The sequence below is a fragment of the Echinops telfairi genome, unplaced genomic scaffold (genome assembly GCF_000313985.2).
Source record: "Echinops telfairi isolate 266 unplaced genomic scaffold, ASM31398v2 ScPeMD7_443;HRSCAF=831, whole genome shotgun sequence".
Taxonomy (NCBI): Eukaryota; Metazoa; Chordata; class Mammalia; order Afrosoricida; family Tenrecidae; genus Echinops; species Echinops telfairi.
This window is the reverse complement of record NW_022104341.1, coordinates 70,033,281-70,050,842: the sequence shown is the minus strand read 5'-3', so window position 1 is coordinate 70,050,842 and position 17,562 is coordinate 70,033,281. Positions and strand designations below refer to the sequence as shown.

General features: G+C 44.8%; 1 protein-coding gene across 1 annotated transcript in view; it reads right to left on the bottom strand.

Annotated features, from left to right (window-relative positions):
- C8B (complement C8 beta chain) overlaps positions 1-15,576 on the bottom strand; it is a 63,893-nt gene extending 48,317 nt beyond the window's left edge. The window contains exons 1-3 of the mRNA XM_004699392.2: positions 15,398-15,576; positions 6,773-6,929; positions 3,203-3,344 (exon numbers count right to left, since the gene is read on the bottom strand). Coding sequence (XP_004699449.1) covers positions 3,203-3,344; positions 6,773-6,929; positions 15,398-15,489 — 391 coding nt within the window. The 5' untranslated portion in view covers positions 15,490-15,576. The remainder of the gene's footprint in view (positions 1-3,202; positions 3,345-6,772; positions 6,930-15,397) is intronic.
- Between the last annotated feature and the right edge of the window lie 1,986 nt (positions 15,577-17,562).

The following is a 17,562-nucleotide window of genomic DNA, read 5'->3' as shown; positions in this document are numbered from 1 at the left end:
ATTCTCTCCTTGTCTTTTCTTTTTTTGTTTCCCTCTTGTCTTTTCTATTCAAGAATTTTACTCTAACTGGTGTTCAAGTAGCTTCCTGGATTCTCTGTTCAAGTCTGGGAAATTCTCTATAATTATTTCCTGAAAAATATTTTTCTCCCTTTGTTGTTGTACTCTGGAATTCAAGTACGTAATTCTAATATAAGACTTTTAAAATTTAATCACATATTTACATCTGGGCTTGTTCTTTTCTCCTGTTTCTCTGGAGAATTGGTAAATTCCATTATTTGGACTTCTAGTTCATTTATTCTGTCATCTGTCTATTCAATTCTGTTGATGAGTGGTACTCTTGCTTTTAATAATTAATTGCCTTTATTCTTCAGTTCAGAAATTCTTTCTTTGTTGTTTTCAATTTCGTTTCTTTTTCATTTTTCTTATTGAGTCTCACTTTGTTCCTCCATTTGTTTCCTGATCCCCTCTAGTTTGTTTTTGAACATTTTTGTTTTCTTTAAATATATTTAACATCATAATCTGAAGATTTAGTTTGTTCTATTACTCTGGTCCCCATAGGAGAAATTTCCTCATTTCATGTTTGCTTTTGATGGCTATTTCTTCTGTGATTTTGTGTTTTACTGCTTTTTGTCAAGCCTGGGCTATTTGTTTTCTTTTTACATTAAATTTCACATTCTCGTTCCTGTGTGAAATATTTCTGATTGAGTATCCTGGTGACACAGCCACCAAGTACCCAGCTGCCACCAAAAAGCAGGCTGTACACTAATTAGCTGCTCCACATAAGAAAGATACAGCAACCTGCCCTTGCAAAGGCTCAAAGCCATGGAAATCCCACGGAGAAGCTACATTCTGACCCACAAGACCAACTCAGCATCGGGGGACCTGTTACCCTCTGACAACCACTGAAAGACACTCTTTCCTTGGATGTTTTTGTTGTGGTGGTTGTTGTTTTTCATTCAGGAGTTCTGGAGCTTGATCTATGGAATTCAATAAGCATGCATTGTGGGATGGATGAAGTAAATAGCAGATTTCAGACATCAACACAAGCAGCATTGGGGCTCAACTCTCCTGTAGTAATGGTGGGTGACTTTATGTCTTTTCATCATCAATACCACTGAACAGGCTCTCCTATAATGTCCTGCCATGGGCAAGAACTCAGCCATTTCCTTCTGTCTTGTCTGTGCATATGAAACATTCCCCACACCCTGCTGCCTTTCAGTTCTTTCTGGTCCCAGTTGCATCAAGAAGATTCAACAGCATTCTCTTAGAGCACCATGGTCTTTCTGTGCGACTTCTAATTGCACAACCCATGAATTCCTATGCCCAATCTTTGCTGCCTTACAACATTCTGCTTCAGCTCCCTCAGAGTAGTTCGCTCTCTGTGGCCCCTGTTTACGGTGTTACCCAGCTCTCTACCAAAACGCCTGTCCCTATGTTGTCCCTGCTCTTCCTCTTCCCTGCTGCTGCGATCACAGCGGCTTGCCAACCCCACAGCTGACGTACAGAGCTCTGAGACCTCAGTCTGTGCTTGCTCTTACCCAGTGTTCAATAGTTTGTATGCTGAGAGAGGAAATCAGAGCTTCGTCTCATTTTTGCCACCTCATTCCCTTTTCCAATTGTAAGCTCATAACATCACCCCAACTTTCTATTGAGGGATCTTAAATGCAGAAAGTTAAGTCACAAAGATGAAATAAGACCTGAATCAGGATTTCTGGATCTAGTATTTCTAATTTGAGCTTTTTTACTATCAATGAATTAAATTTGAATTTTCAAATTTCTAAGTGCAGTTTTACTACTTTTATGATATACAATCTTGGTCAAAATAATTGCTACAATGTACATATGTATATATATTAAAATATTAATATATAACAATAGGGATATAGGTCAATATACATATATTTGTAGGTTAAGTATTAAGGTAGGAGACGGGCATTGGCCTCTACTCAAATCCTCCTCCCTCAATGCAAGAATGCTTTGTTCTAATAACCTGGAATTCTGTGATGCTCACCTCCCTGACACAATCGCTGAAGACAAAATTGATTCATAAGCTAATGTGGTGAAGAAAGCTGATGATTCCCGGCTATCAAAAGGTATAGAGTCTGGGGTCTTAAAGTCTTGAGTTAATAAAGTAGCCATCTAGTAGGGAAGCAATAAAGCCCACATGGAAGAAGTACACCAGCCTGTGTGATCACAAGATGTCCATGGGATCAGGGACCAGGCATTAAAAGACCCCAAACAACCATTTCAATGCAAACAAAGGGGGTCAGAATGGAGACCCAAACCCCATCTGCAGACAATTGGACATCCCCTCACAGAAGGGTCACAAGGAAGAGATGAGCCAGCCAGGGTACAGTATAACACCGACAAAATACCCAACATTCCTATATTTCTTTAAACCCCCTCCCCATTATCATAACCCAGTTTTATCTTATAAATCTGGCTAGACCAAAGCATGTACACTGGTACAGATAAGCGCTCTCAATACACAGAATCCAGGACAGGTAAACCCCTCAGTACCAATAATGAGAGTAGGGATACCGTGAAGGTAGGGGGAAGGTAAGGGGAGAAGGGAGAGGAAGGGGGAGCCGATCGCAATGATCAGCATACACTTCCCCCCACCAGGGGGATGAACAACACAAATGCATGAAGGGAGACAGCAGACAGTGTAAAATATGAAGACAAATACAATTTATAAATTATCGAGGGTTCATGAGGGTGGGATGGTGGAGTAGGGTGGGGAAAAAAAGAGGAGCTGATATCAAGGGCTCAAATAGCAAGAAAATGTTTCTTAAATGATGATGGCATCATATGTATGAATGTGCTTGACACAATTGATATATGGATTGTTATATAATTAATTTTTTAATTGCTACAAATGACAATTTCTTAATTTGTAAAATGGGGAAAATAATGACACCAGCAAAGAGCTGTTATATTCATTGTGTCATTTGGTGCCTACAACCGATTTATAAGATATTAACATTACATCCACTTTTCTGTTGACAGAATCAAAATGTAGCAACAACTAATGTATGGATTTTCTTTTCATAAAACAATATGTGTAAAAAGAGGTCAGAAACTTGAGAACAAGAAAGCCTCCGAATCTACCTCAGGACCCAAACCTGGAGCCTTAGGCATGAATCAGCTCCTCTGCCTCTGCCATTGACGTTTCCCACCCCACTCTTTCATCCATCCATACCTGTCTGTGCACACACAAAGCCTTCACATCGCACTTGACTTCGGCACGGTCGGCTGGTAACGCAGTCTTCTGCTTCCTTGTCAGAAGAGTCGCATGGTTCCCCATAGAACTGAGATGGCCGGAGCAAGTAGGTGTGCCTGTACTGTAGTAGAAGGGAGCCACGCAGAAAAACTCTATTATGGTTGCAGAACAAAGCACCCACTACCCACTTGTTACCTCTACTCATCAATTGGCTCATTGGCTAATCCCAGAACCTGTGAATATTTACTTTACATAGTAAAATGGACTTTGCAGATGTGATTGCATTAAGGGTTTTGAGATGGGGTGATTTCCTCGATTATCCAAGTGGGTCCAATATAAGCGCAGGGACCATTAGAGTTGAGGGTGCTCTATTCACATGGCTCCCTAAGCTTAGATTTCTGCTTCAGGCAGAACATTGTACTGTCTGCTTTCTAACGCGGCCTCCCTCATGTTTCCCTTATCTCATGAATTTAACAATTTGCTTTGTGATGGACTATTTACCTTTAAAACTAGACTAACCTCTCTGAGGGCAGAGGTCTGTTTTTGACCTCACTCTACAAATAATAACCAGAAATGATTTGCTTAATGTGAAAAAACCAGAGAGTTTAGAACTAAAAGTTGGTAGACACGTACCTGTAACCAGTTCAATGGGTTGATTTAAATATTCTCGGTTAGTCGTTAAATCAATCAATATATTAGAAATGAAAAACGTGTGCTTTGGGACCAAAATTGACTCCGACACTTCCTCCCTCCAAACAAACTCAGTGCCCTCATGGCGAAGGCCACTCATGTGACCCTGGAGCCTAGAGTAGTGCTCCCTCTGTGGGTTTCTGAGACTCCAAGTCTGGATCCTGCTTATTTTGAAATGCCGACCTTGCAGTTAGGAGCCTAATGCATAACTCATCACACCACCAGGTCTCCACTATGTGAGATTAGATGAGCGAATTAACCATTTAAATCTCAATTTACTCATCTGTAAAACTGAGAGAAGGAAATAGGTAAATGTTTGATTATGGCGATTAAATCAGATAGGTATAAAGAATCCAGTATATCATTGGATTACATAGTAGGCACTCAATTTCATCTACTTATTTTTCTTTTTTATCATGAATGATTTCCAAGTAATCAATATTTCTATATTGCTGCCTTTTTTCTCATTTATTCTAAAACTATTGATTCAATGTGCTGGGCACTCAATAATGGAAAAGGTAGGTGTTGTTTTGTGTTTTGTTTCATTTTTCACTGTAATCATGCCCTCCAGCCTTCCTCAGGAAGGTCAAAGTGGTGGTAGTCGTGATGGGCGCCCAGCAATCACAGCACAGTGTGATGATGCTATGAGGAAAAGGAAGAAGTTTCCAGGGACATCCCCGATTCAAACTCAGGAGAAGGAGGAAAGCTTCTGGAAGAAGTGGCATGTAAACTGAAACCCGAAGCTGAGTGGGAGTGTCAAGTCAACATGGAGCGTTAGCATAAGGAGGGGAGAAAGAGCAACTGTGTGAAAGAAACTACTGAGCCAAAGCTGTGAGATGGCAGAGCATGTACCTTGTTTATGAAAACAGAAAGCGACTCATCGTGGCTGGAGGGAAGAGTTCAAGGGGGAGACCCGTGAGTCTGGAGGGACACACAGCAGGCAATACCTGTACAGTCCAATTTGGCATTTTATCCTTTGGCTATGAGAAGTCACTGAAGAGTTTTAAACAGAGAAGAGAAGTGATTGCATTTGGGTGGTTTCCAAATGCTAGTTGTAGTTAAGATGTTGGCACTCCAAGAGTCAAAGTAGGACAGGGGCCCTTTTTGCCGAAGGACACAGCCAGAGTTATTCCTGGTGTGGCAGCTGTGCTCATAGTTTTGGACGTCCAAGAAAGAAATGCAAGTAACAATTCATCATGCTTCTTTGGACTTCCAGAGGGTCTTTCTTCCTGCATGGCAGAGCCTGGCAGGACAGGGATAGAGTCTGCAAACCACAGACCGCGAGGAAACTAGCCCTTCTGAAGACAGCCCCAGTTTAAGGAATATACACAGGGTGGAAAAACCCATCTCCAAAGAGGAGTTCAAAGGTTTTAGCTGTTTTTTAACCTCTAGCCATGACCCTGCAGAGAGTAGTGCCAAGCTGATATCTACGCTGAGTGAGGTGGCTGGCTGGCTGGCTGGCTGGCTGATTCATGCTGAGTCTTCCTGGTTTATGGTGCAGGTGAAGCAATTATCCAGATAATTGGATCAATGCTGATAATTTCAGCAATAAAGCCTGCTTTGGGAACTGAATAATCCTGCTTGGCTCTCTACATTGATCCAATTAACTGTGTAATTGTCCTGGGCCTACTTCCACAGCCTCTTTAGAATCCTCCTCCAGAACTGGTTTGGTTTCTCAAGGAGCTGGAGAAATGACAACCTTATTAACAGAGCTGGGATTCTGATTCCATCTTCTTAGGCTAAAATTCTAAAGGGCAAATACTGCAGACATGGTATTGTTTTATCTATAGAAAACTAGGAAGTAGCTGGTGGCCTATTAATTTTTTAATGCTGTTTCTGGAGTCATTGTTTACCTATCAGCCCAGTGAAAGGAGTAACAGTGATCATAACTTCTTATAGAGATGTCCTACATATGTAATGAAACTTAAACATATTTTAATGGTGTACATACTACTGACTTACAAAATGAAAATACAGAATTTAATACACCTTCAAGAGTTCACTATAAAGACAGGCTGGTTACCACCATGTAGTGGATTACACAGTAGGCTGCAAGCCAAAAGATCGATGGTACGAACCCACCAGCCACTCTGCAGGACAAAGATAAGACTTTCTGCTCTTGTGAAGATTTACAGTCTCATAAACCCTAGAAAGTAGTTCTGCTCTCTCCTCAAGGGTCATTATGAGTCAGACAGAATCACTTTGATGACAGTGGTTTTGGTCTTGGTGGGTTTGGTATAGGATAATAAATGGTAGGATACAGGGTCAATAAGGAGTTACTGCATGTTATTAAAAGGTATATTTTTGAACTGAAATTGGGATTAAGTAGGAGTCAAGGAAGGCTTCTTAACAGAAGAGGTATTTGAGTAGATTTTCAAAAGGAAGCAGCAGGTACGAATGCCCAAAGAATCACGGAAAGTGAAATGATTAAGGTAATGCAACTAATCAATATGACTGGAATAGGAGATATGTAATGGAGATATAAATCGGGTCTAGGTCATGGTAGGCCTTGAATACCATGAGTTTGGGTTTTGTCCTATGGGAAAGCTGGGGAAAGACAGACTAGATGGAATTTTAAAAACAGCTTATGAAAAATGAATTGTATCAAGAAAGATGGGTTGAAAGAGCAAGGGTGCAGTCAGGCAGTCAAATTAGGGAGCTACTAGAGTGAGCAAGAACAGACATGCTCTAGCCAAAAGAAAGGATCTAATTGCTACTGGGAAGCACAGAGGCGAATGATTAATCGATTGAGTCAATCAACATTTATCAAGGGCCTACCCTGGCAGTATAAATGTTTCAGCCAATCTTGCTGAAGATCACAGCTTCTGGAAGCTGCGAGCGCAGCCCCAGGGTACTTACCCTTTTCTTCTGGCAGGGATCACAAGGGGTCCAGGAGGACCAGCTGGACAGTTTGCAGTCAATGGGCATCAAGGTGCCATCCACACTGCGTGCCTGTCTGCTCTTGGCAAGGCTCTCATTGATTGCCTTTGACCCAAGTGAATGTGATCGTTCACCTCTGCAAACGAATTGTGAGAGGAGAGAATCAGGTATCAGAAAGAAATTAAGGGATCATCTAACATCTATGCATCCATTAAATATAAACATATTGATCATTAGTCTAAGGCTATTCGTTTCTCATTCAATATTGATTAATTTATCCAAAAATACACGTGGCACACTGAGAAAGCGCCTGACACTATGGCCAACTGGGGTCAAAAGAGAGCTGCACATGGACCAGAAGGCAGTCCATTAGCAGTGGAGTGATCTTGCTCTGATTTTTAGTCTCTATGAGTTTCACCAAACTCATTGCCATTGAGTCGATCACAACTCATAGAGATCCTCTAAGGCAAGGTAGAACTGCACCTGTGGGTTTCCTACGGTGTAACTCTACAGAAATAGAAATCCTCATCTTTCTTCCTCGGCGCAGCTGGTGGTTTTGAACTGCTGACCTTGGGATTAGCAGCCCTACGTATAGCCACTATGCCATATGAAGAAGAATGCAGTATCAGGATTGGCAGAAGTCTTATTTACAACTTGCAATGTGCAATGGCACATTTCTTGCTGAACACATGTTGATGAAGATCACGGACCGTAGCCTTCAGTGTGGATTACAACTCAATGTAAAGAAAACCAAAATCCCCACAACTGGACAAACACTTAACATCATGATAAAAAGAGAGGCGATTGAAGTTGTCGAGGCTTTTGTTTGGTTTGGATCCACAATCAATGTCCAAGGAAGCAGCAATCAAGACATCAATCGACATATTGCACTGGATAAATCTGTGCAGAAGACCTTTTGAAAGTGTTGAAAATCAAGGATGCTACTTTGAGGACCAAGGTATACCTTACTAAGCCATGGTATTTTCAGTTGCCTCCTATGAATGGGAAAGGTGGACACTGAATAAGGAAGACCCAAGAAAAAGCAGTGCATTTGAACTATGGTGTTGGTGAAGAACCTTGGAAGTACCATGAACAAACAGATCTGTCTTGGAAGAAGTACCATCGGATTGCTCCTTAGGGATGAAGATGTCAGGACTTCATCTCATGTACTTTGGACATGTTATCAGGAGAGCCCAGTCCCCAGAGAAGGAAGTAGAGGGGCAGCAGAAAGGAGGCAGGCAGTCAACAAGACAGGCTGACACTGTGGCTGCAGCAGTGGGCTCCAACATTGGAACAATTGTGAGGATGATGCAGGACCGGGCAAGGCTTCATTCTGTTGGTCATGGTGTTACGCCGAATCAGAGCCTACTGGACTGCACCTACCAACACCAGCAACACGAGTTTCGTGTTCCTCACCTGTATCATGAGAGTAATCATGCCTATTTCATCAGGCCATTCCAGAGATTACATAAAATACTGTTTGTGAGAGTACTTTATAAATGCTAATGTGCTATGGATACAAAGGGAATATAGCAAGAGCTACCTGTGGGATCTATGCAATTATTCCTCTATCCCTTCCTGTGCCTTTGTTTCACCTCCTGGAGAATAAGAGGCTTGAACTAGGTGGGTTTTTAGGTTTCATCTGATGTTACATGTCTAGAAAACGTTTGCTAAGAACAAGCTGATTTAGGGCACGTACTACAGGGAATGGCGAGAAATATCAGAGACTAGTTCTGCCTTCTGGAGCTTACAGTTCATTGTAGAACAAGAGAAGAGACACATGTCTCAGGTTTTAGCATTCTAGGGCTTTATCCAGTAGACACGTTTTCTAAACATGGCGGCATGTGGTCAGAGGTGGACATTTGGAGGTCACCTGCTGTGATGTGGAGGCCCATTGGTAAATTTGTTTTCATGAATATGTCTTAGCAATTTGGAACTCTTTCATCTGTTACTGTGGTACACAAAGTTAGAGGTTCAAAACCAGCAGGGCTCCTTAGGAGAAAGAAGAGGCTGTGCGCTTCAGTAAAGATTTACGGTCTTAGAGACCCTACGGAGGGTCACAATGAGCCTCCATTAACAGGATGGCCGTGGATTTGCTTGGGTTTGCTGCGTTAGACTCTTGTTAGTTGCTGTCTGACCATGGAAACCCGACACATGACAGAGCAGGGCTGCTTCCCAGCATTTTCAAGACAGTAACCTTTCAGGATAAAAATCACCAACCCTGCCTTTTCAGGCATCTCTGGGTGGGTTTGAACTTCGAAGCTTTTGGCTAGTCCATGAGTGCTTCATTGTTTGCACCACCCAGTGACTGCACTGGAGGGAATGTGGAGGCTGGGGGCTGGGAGCGGAGGGCGGAGGGCCCTGCGGTAGCAGGGAGTGATGCGCACCTGAACAAGGACCGTGATCAGAAAGGGAGAATAGACACCTACATTTAGGAGATGCTTCTCAGGCGAAATGCAGAGAATGCTGTGGATAATTGGATAGGGCTGAGTTTGAGTGAGGAGGAGTTTAGGTCGATGGCAGATTCCAGTTTGATAGGAGGCGGTGGGGAACATGGGTGGGAGGGGGGCAGCTTTGCTGGGAAAGATGAGAGTTGGGGTTGGGACATGCAGGGTTTGGGGCTTCCAGCAGTCAGTGAGTCCTGGGGTGGTGAAGGAGCAACAATGTTTCATCTGTAGTCAAGCAATGTGAGATCTGATAGAGGGCAGGAAGATGATGTTCCTTTTATTGGGTTCTTGATGCACACAGGGGAGACTTGAGTTAACAGCAATGAATGAGAGAACATGTTATCGAATGTATCTAGGCCTCCAGTTTCTACATCTATAATATGATGCGTGTCAGATTATTTTTAGCTTTATTGTCCCTTTGAAAGTATATGGGGCCCTGGGAGAGTAGCAGTTATGTATTGGGCTGTTAACTACAAAGTCAGCAGTTCAAAACCACTAGCCCATCCATGGGAGAAAGGCATGGCTTTCTATTCCCAAAGAGAATTACGGTCTCAGAGACTCACAAGGGCAATTCTAACCCTGCCCTGTATCTGTGCCCATTGACTTGACATCGCTCTCTGTGCCCATTGACAGTGAGTTTGACTTGCTTTGAAGGAATACAAGTCACTGTAAGATTTGTAATTTGCTTTCATTTCCAAGCCAAGAAAGAAGGGGAGAAAAACTAAGATTTGCTAAGCACCTATGAAGTGCAGCTCAGGTCAACATTGGACTAAAACTTGTTTTCCACATATCCTGTCACGCAGTGCTCATAGCAAGGCGAGGAGGCAGCTCTGCGACCAAGAGATGCAGTGCCCTGTCCGTTGTCATACACTTGGCATGCCATGGCGTTGGGACCAGAGCGGAGTTCCGTTTGTGCTTTGTTTATGGTCGGATGCTCCCTGGAAGGAGACCAGGTGGGCATCAACTCTACAATCCCCTCAGGTTTCTAGGAAAGACCTGCTTCATCCCTGTATCCAAAATTGAGTCATTAGGGAGAGCATCACATAGTTTCCACCATCTCAAATACAGAGTATGTCACTGCAGACAAGGTCATTAACAGCACATCTTTGCTTGGCAAAAGTCCTAAAACAGAGGATGGTATTAACTGCAGGGAAACCCACCCCCATGACCACCCCAGAGACCAGCAAAATCAATTGCCTAGTAAAGTTGGATCTTTAACTAAAGGTCAAAGACACTACTGGAAAGCGCATGTGGATACTTTGAAATGGTTGCATGAGACAGGACGCGCACACCAGCGGGGGGCTTCACGTGCTCTTACTGCTAATTCACCCAGGTTTGACAAAACAATATTGTCTGTGATTTGGCTTCTCCAGAGTGTGTATTTGACAGCCCTGCAGGAGACCCCCTTCCTACTTCTGCTACTAAACAGTTGCACTCTGTTTTCAGCGACTGCCTGCCCAACCCGGGGCCACACAGAGGCGGAGTGAATAAGTAATGCGCACGCACACTATTAAGAGTCGCAATTATTGTCCTCTCTGAGATTTGAAAGCCTGTTAATGGGCAAGATGATCACTTATCGCAGGAACTTGGTGAAAAGTAGTTATAACCACCGGAGTTCTCATTTTTGCACCCAATTTTCATTATGGAGGGGCAATATAATGGAGTAATCAGCTGAATAAATAGTATGTTTGTAAATTACATCGGAGGAGATGTGTGTGTTTTATTAGGAAGACAAAATGCAAATCTAAAAGAAAGGCTAGTATTTAATTGCATCTTTAATTCCTTCGCAGAGCATGCAAATGAAATAAAACAAGCCCGGCCCCTTCAGTCCGGTTACAACCCCTCCCAGGGATTTCTATCAAGACAAATCGGGTGGACATTTTGATGGACTCACTTGGTGACTCTCATTTAGCATCCTGCAAGTTTTTCATTTTGAAAAATTAAACATGTCTATAAAACTCTAACCAAATACACTGTCATTGAGTTGATTCCAACTTGTAGCCATTCTGCCTATGATTTCCAAGTCTGTAAATCATTTACCGGAACAGCCTGCCTCGGCTTTCTTCCAAGGAGCAGCTGGGGGTTTTGAACCACGGACCTTGTGGTTAGCAATCCAACCCTTACTTGACAGTGGTACTAAGGGTCCTTCACATGTCTATAAAGACTCAAAACCCAAACTCTCTGCCATCGAGTCTATTCTGACTCATGGTGACCTATAGGACAGGGTAGAACTGCGCTGTGCATTTCTTTATGGGACTAGGAAGCCGGCCTTTCTCCCTTGGAGTGAAATGTGGTTTAGAACTGCTGGTCTTCTGGTTAGCGACCCAATGCATAACCACGTAACCTACTGGGCTCCTAAACATGTCTGTAGAAGTACAGGAAACAAAATAGCAAACACTCACGTACTCACAATCAGGTTGGTTGGCAATCTCTAACATTTTGACATACTTGCCCCAAGTCTTCATTTCTAAATCATGAAAAACGAAGTCCCTACACCTTTGACGTCTTCGTTTTGCACCTGCCCCGGTTCCCTTTCCCTCCTCGCCTCTTCAGAGGGAAGCGATCCTCTGGAATTTAGCATGCAGCCTTCCCGTCTCTTTGAAACACTTTGACATATGTTCATGTGGCACACTGCTCTGTGTGCCCTTTACTCACACTGTATAAATCATTTTGCCACTTGCTATTGTCCATCTGATTCTTGTTTCTGATTCCCACCTCTGTGGAGGTATGAAACGATCCAGTTTGTTCCTTTCATCTGAATGTGCCATCCTAGGAAATGCATTACATTTGATGTACTCTCTTTCTTGTCAAAGGACAGTCATAGTTTCCAGTGTTTGCTGTTTAAAAACAGTGCCACACTAACCATCCTTCTGTCAGACCTTGGGACACAGGTTCCTTCTGCCTCAGGACTGACCAAGATGCACCTGTCCCCAAGGGCAGGCACTGGTGTGGCCAGCATCAGGACGCATTGCGGGGAGCCCACAGGCCCCAGTCTTTCTAATAGGCTCCTCGGATCAAAATAAAGATGGATCCATCGAGTGTGGCAGGATTAGGTCAGCAGTAAATTGCAAGCCATCAGCTTATATAGATGGGGTGTGTCAAGATATTTTGGCTTTCTGTAGAAATGCCCTGACGCAACAACTTTCTTGTCACACACAATTTGTTAGGCAGCTGCATCCCCTTTACAAACTGCATCCTTCCTCTTTGCTAGAAGGGGCAGTTTCTGGGTGGCAGGTTTTCAATTTCTCTTCTCTCTGTCATTTGCTGTTGTGGATGTGAAATTTAAAGCAACATCTCAAGGCAATGAAGGTGTGGCCCACAGATAAAGCACTGGCATGGGGGCCCAGCAAGTCAGATACACAAGGCCGGTGGAGATGGGGTGATGAGTGGGGCAGAGGCAGGAGAATGAAAGAAGAATGATGGGAGTGGGGTGGGGTCTGGAACCAGAAAAAGAAAAGGGATTGCAACCGGTCCTGTGACTCTTCGGAAGATCTGAACAGTCCATATTTTAAATCCACATTTTGCCCATGGGTTGAATTGCCATGGGCAGTCTCTCTCCAAGCCTCAGTTTCCCTCTTTGTAAGACTGGAAACAATGCCATTCACCGTCACCATGAGGATTCCAGTGGATCTGTCATGAGGCCTCGCTCAGAATGGTCCTCAACCACCATAGCTCTTAGCAGGGCACCTCGGCTGCCATCTGACTTCATTACAACAGGTACCAAAAACATCTCCCTTGGTTGATACCAAGGCAGCAGTACCTGTTCAAGGACAGAGGGTAATCCTTCCAGCTTGGGTATGGAATTCAAATGTGGCCACGTTCATCATGCGTAGAGACTAGAACGCGAAGCCTGGACTCAGGTGAGGGTTTGAATCTCGGGCCTTAGGAAACAGGCATAAAGCTCTTCCACTCCCAAGCCTCTGCTTGCTCATCGCCATGGTGAGAAGAAGGGATGCCATGCCCTGGCCACGTCGCTACAGTTCCCAACCTGCAATCTACGCATCCATTCACACTGCCACTTCCAAGCACAGAGTGAACTTCCTAATAGTTAGTCTATGTTCCTTTGCTCAAAACCTTTCAATGGGTCCCCCTGGCCTACCGGGTCAGATAAAGGTCTTTAGCTGGTACACTAGGCACCATCTGCTGTCCTGGGCCCTGTGTGCCAGAGTGCAACTGCACCCCATAGGGCTTCCAGGGCCTGCTTTGTGGAAGTCGATCGCCAAGTCTTTGTTCGGAGGAGCCTCGGGGTGGACTCCACAACCACTAACTGTGTGCTTAGTCGCCAAGCACGTTCACTCTCTGCACCACCCCGAAATTCTAGCTGGCACACTAGTGACCCCAACCCTGCCCAGGACTTGATTCCGTCATGTGTAGTGCCAACTCCCGACACCCCCTTGGCCTGGCTCAAGGCTGACTCATGTGTACATGAAGTTGCATCAACAAAGCTGCTCTCTCAGACTTCTATGCCTTTGCCAGTGCGGATCCCTCTGCCAGGAGCACATTTTACCACTGTGATCATTTGCTAAACATCTGGGCAAGCATGGTCTTTCTAGCTCCCTCTCTAGACCCCACCCCTTAGTAAAACTGACTCCTCTCTCTTTTGTCTCCTCCCTCTTCTCATACCATCTCCTGCAACATACACCAGGACTACGCCCACCCATTGGCACTCTTATTGAGAACACGTTCCCCTTGGATCTTCCTCGTCTCCATAGCCACGGGAAGGGGCCAGCCATGGAGGTATGGGGCTGCAGGTGCGATGGCTTTGGCTCCCTTAACCTCTCAATTCTAGAGACAGTACCTTGGACTCCGGAGGTTTCTCTGTGTGCATGTAGCACCCAAGGAAGATCTTGGTAACTTGATTATTCCTGAGAGCAAATTATAGTTATGGTTATGGTTATGGTTATGGAGACTCATGATAGTGATGAACCATTAAATGCCCAGTGGGCAGTGCATCTTCACAGTCCTGATCCAAGGAGTGGTGTCCCATGGTCTGAGTTCTCACCAGAGCTGACATCAGAGGGACTGTCCTGTGGGGCCTCCTTGCACTCAGATGATGTACTCAGATAGCTCTTCAGTGCTGAATGCCAGCATGGCACAAACACACTTTCCCATAGGGGCACTCACAAAGGGGCCCAGGAACCCAGAAGAGCTTCACCATTTCATCGTGGGACTGTCTTATGTATGCAGAGGGTCCCCAGAGTGCCAAGTGACTGGTGCAACTTTCCTTGGAGTGCAAAGTTAGCATAGTTTGTGTCTAATGAGAGACACAAGCACATGATAAATATAGTGGGTTATTTCCCCAAACATATATGTTCAAGGCCTAATCTGTGGATGTGTCCTTGTTTGGAAAGAGGGCCTTTCCAGATGTTATCAAGAGGGGGTCACAGTGGGCTTGAGTGGACCCTAAATCCAATGACGGATGTCCTGATAAGAAGCGGAGAGGACACAGCGAGATGTGCACAGAGAGGGTCGTGTGAAGACAGAGGCAGACTTGGAATGACACAGTTCAAAGTCAAGGAATGCCAAGGATTGCTGAGAATCACTGGAGCTAGGAGAGAGGTGTGGACCAGCTTTTCCCTTCTAGCCTCTCTGAAGAGCCAATCTATCACTGCAAGAAAGCTCCTGTGGTTTAAAGTTACCCAGTTTGCAGGGCTTTGTCCCAGCAGCCCTAGGAAACAAGTCCAATGAAACAAATCAGTTAGCATTTCATTGCTGGGACCAGATGAGAACCTGAAGAAGGTGGCTTGCTGAGTCCATACGGGGTGTGTGTGTGTGTGTGTGTGTGTGTGTGTGTGTGTGTGATCTCTATTAAAGAAGTGATGTGAATTGGCTTTTATTTTGCATACATCACAACCCTCCTTTGTCAGAATCACATTGCGGCTTTGTCCAGAATACAGAACGCATAGCCTATTCTCCTCAGAATGACAAAATACATTTAAACATGTCACTTTCTTATAGGAACTTTTGTTGAAGGCAGCCACTTGATCCCATAATCATTTGAAGAGAGTTGTTGATATTATTTTATCAGATGCATGCAAATTGTTTCCAGAGACGTCCCTCATCCGGTAGGCAGACTGCAAGGAGATGGTCAGTGTTAGGTGGCAAGATGTTCCCTGTCACATTATTGACCAGGGATTCATTTGCGACCATCACTTACCTGGAACCAGGCAAACTGAGACAAGCCAGTGCGACCCAGAGAAGAAACAGCTCTACCAGTACCCCCGAATGCCATGTCCTGGGTGTCTTCATGTCCCTACGTTGCAGGAGATCCAGCCGCCATGGGCCCCACACCCGCGAAAGGCCTGCCCAGTGAGTGTCACTGTCTGCTCTGTCCCTTCTGAGCAAACAGTTCAGCAAAATAAACAGCAGGTCGGCAGTGACGGGAAGTTTTGTAGACTTTGCCCAGCTGGACGATGTGGCTCCTGCGACTCTGGAGACCAGTGAGGACAATGGGAACCACAGCCTCTCGGGTTTTGTTCATCTCCTCCCACACTGGGGAAAGCAGCTGACATGAGAGCACAAGCTCTGGGCCCAGCCTGCCTGGCTGCAGTCCCTTCCTCTGCTTCTTCCTAGTGTCGGCAGGTGGTTTTATTCCCGTGCCTCAGTTCCCTTGTGTGCACAGTGCTGTGGTTATTAGCCACCACTGGGGCAACCAACTCGTGGCTTTCCAAATGAACCATTGCCATCCTCGCTTGGGGGTTAGTTAGTTGGGTTCCATGGGATTTCCCATGAGTTGTGGAAAGAGGATCCCCGGCTTCCCAGTCCTAGTCTGTCTTAGTCTGGAAGCTCTGTTGAAACCTGCGCAGGCAGCACAGCAACGCACATGCTTCTACTGTCAGATGGAAGGCAGCTGCACCTGATGTGCACTGACTGGGAATTGAACCCTGACTCTCCCACATGGGAGGTGCGAACTCTACCAGGAAACCACCACTATGAGGATTAAATAAATACGTGGAAGCACGGTGCTTAGAAGAGGCACCGGTTGAGCACCAAGCCGCCCATGCTGGTATTACTAAGCAGAACATAAGGTTCAGAGTCAGACTGGCCTTGATTTTAGGTTCACTTTTGCCTCTTCCTAGCTCTATGATGTTGACTAAGGTGGCAAGGGTCTAGAGAGCTCTGGAGCCCATGCTCTGGAGATTAAATTCTTTCTGTGTCATTCACTAGCTTTGTGATCTGAATCATTACCCTGCCCTTGACTTTCTAAAGCATAGAGAGCATCGTGGAATCCCTCTCATGGGATTGTTGTACTCAGTTTAAGTTGATACAACACTTTCAACAGTAAAGGGAGCCCCGGAGGGTTACTCATTGAGCTGCTAACCTCAAGATCAGCAGTTCGAACCCACCAGCTGCTCCAAGGATGAAAGATGAGACCTCGGTAACCCCCAGGGCAGTTCTCCCTGTCCTGCGGCCTTGCTAGCCGTTGGAGACGGCTTGATGGCAGTGAGCGTGGTTTGTTTGCTTTCATTTTGGTTTTGGGTTCTGCAGAGTCTGGTATATACTCTCTGTTCTCTGTGGTTGTTGGCTGGCCCTGACTCGGAGCTATCCCACGCCCAGCCAGACCTAAAACAGCAGGCTGCTGGTTGTGTACCGTCCCCAAGATAGGTTGCAGAATGGACCACTGTTATCCATGGATTTTCATGGGCTGACTTTCAGAATTAGATTGGCAGGCTTTTGTTCTTAGTCTGGAAGCAACACACAATGCTGTCCATGAGGTGCCCTGACTGAACATCAAAACACAGGAAGTACCAATTCTATCACGGAGCCACCAATATCCCCCTGCTCTCCCCAGAAGAGTGCTGGGATTTTCATTGCCTGTCTTGCATGGTCTCCTCAGGTGTAAAAATTAAGAGGGCTGTGAATTGCACTCAGAGTTGGGAGGGCCAATGAAATACTAAATGTGAAAATCTTTTTAATGTAGAGGCCATGTAAATTGCAACTGTAATACTCCCCCAAATATGTGTTCCTTTTGTTTTGTGACTTATGTGGGTGTTCATTATATGAGGGAGAAATAAACATACAACCTCCCCGACCTTGTTGGGAGGGAAAGTAGAGTAGACCTTGTTTTAAGTGGAGTTAAAATTTGTACCTCCTATTGTTGCTCATTTCTGAAGGGACCACAAATACTTGTCGCTCCTGAAAGGTGCCTGGTAAATGCCTTAACCCTCAGCCTATCTATCACTTCTGCCACCTTCAAGTTCAAAGGAGCCTCTCTTGTCCTTTTTCAAGGGTCAAACAGAGCAACGGCAGGTATCGTTCACAGTGAGTCAAACTTGTCTTCTTGGGTCCTAGAAAAGTACTTCATTGGTCAAACTATTGAGT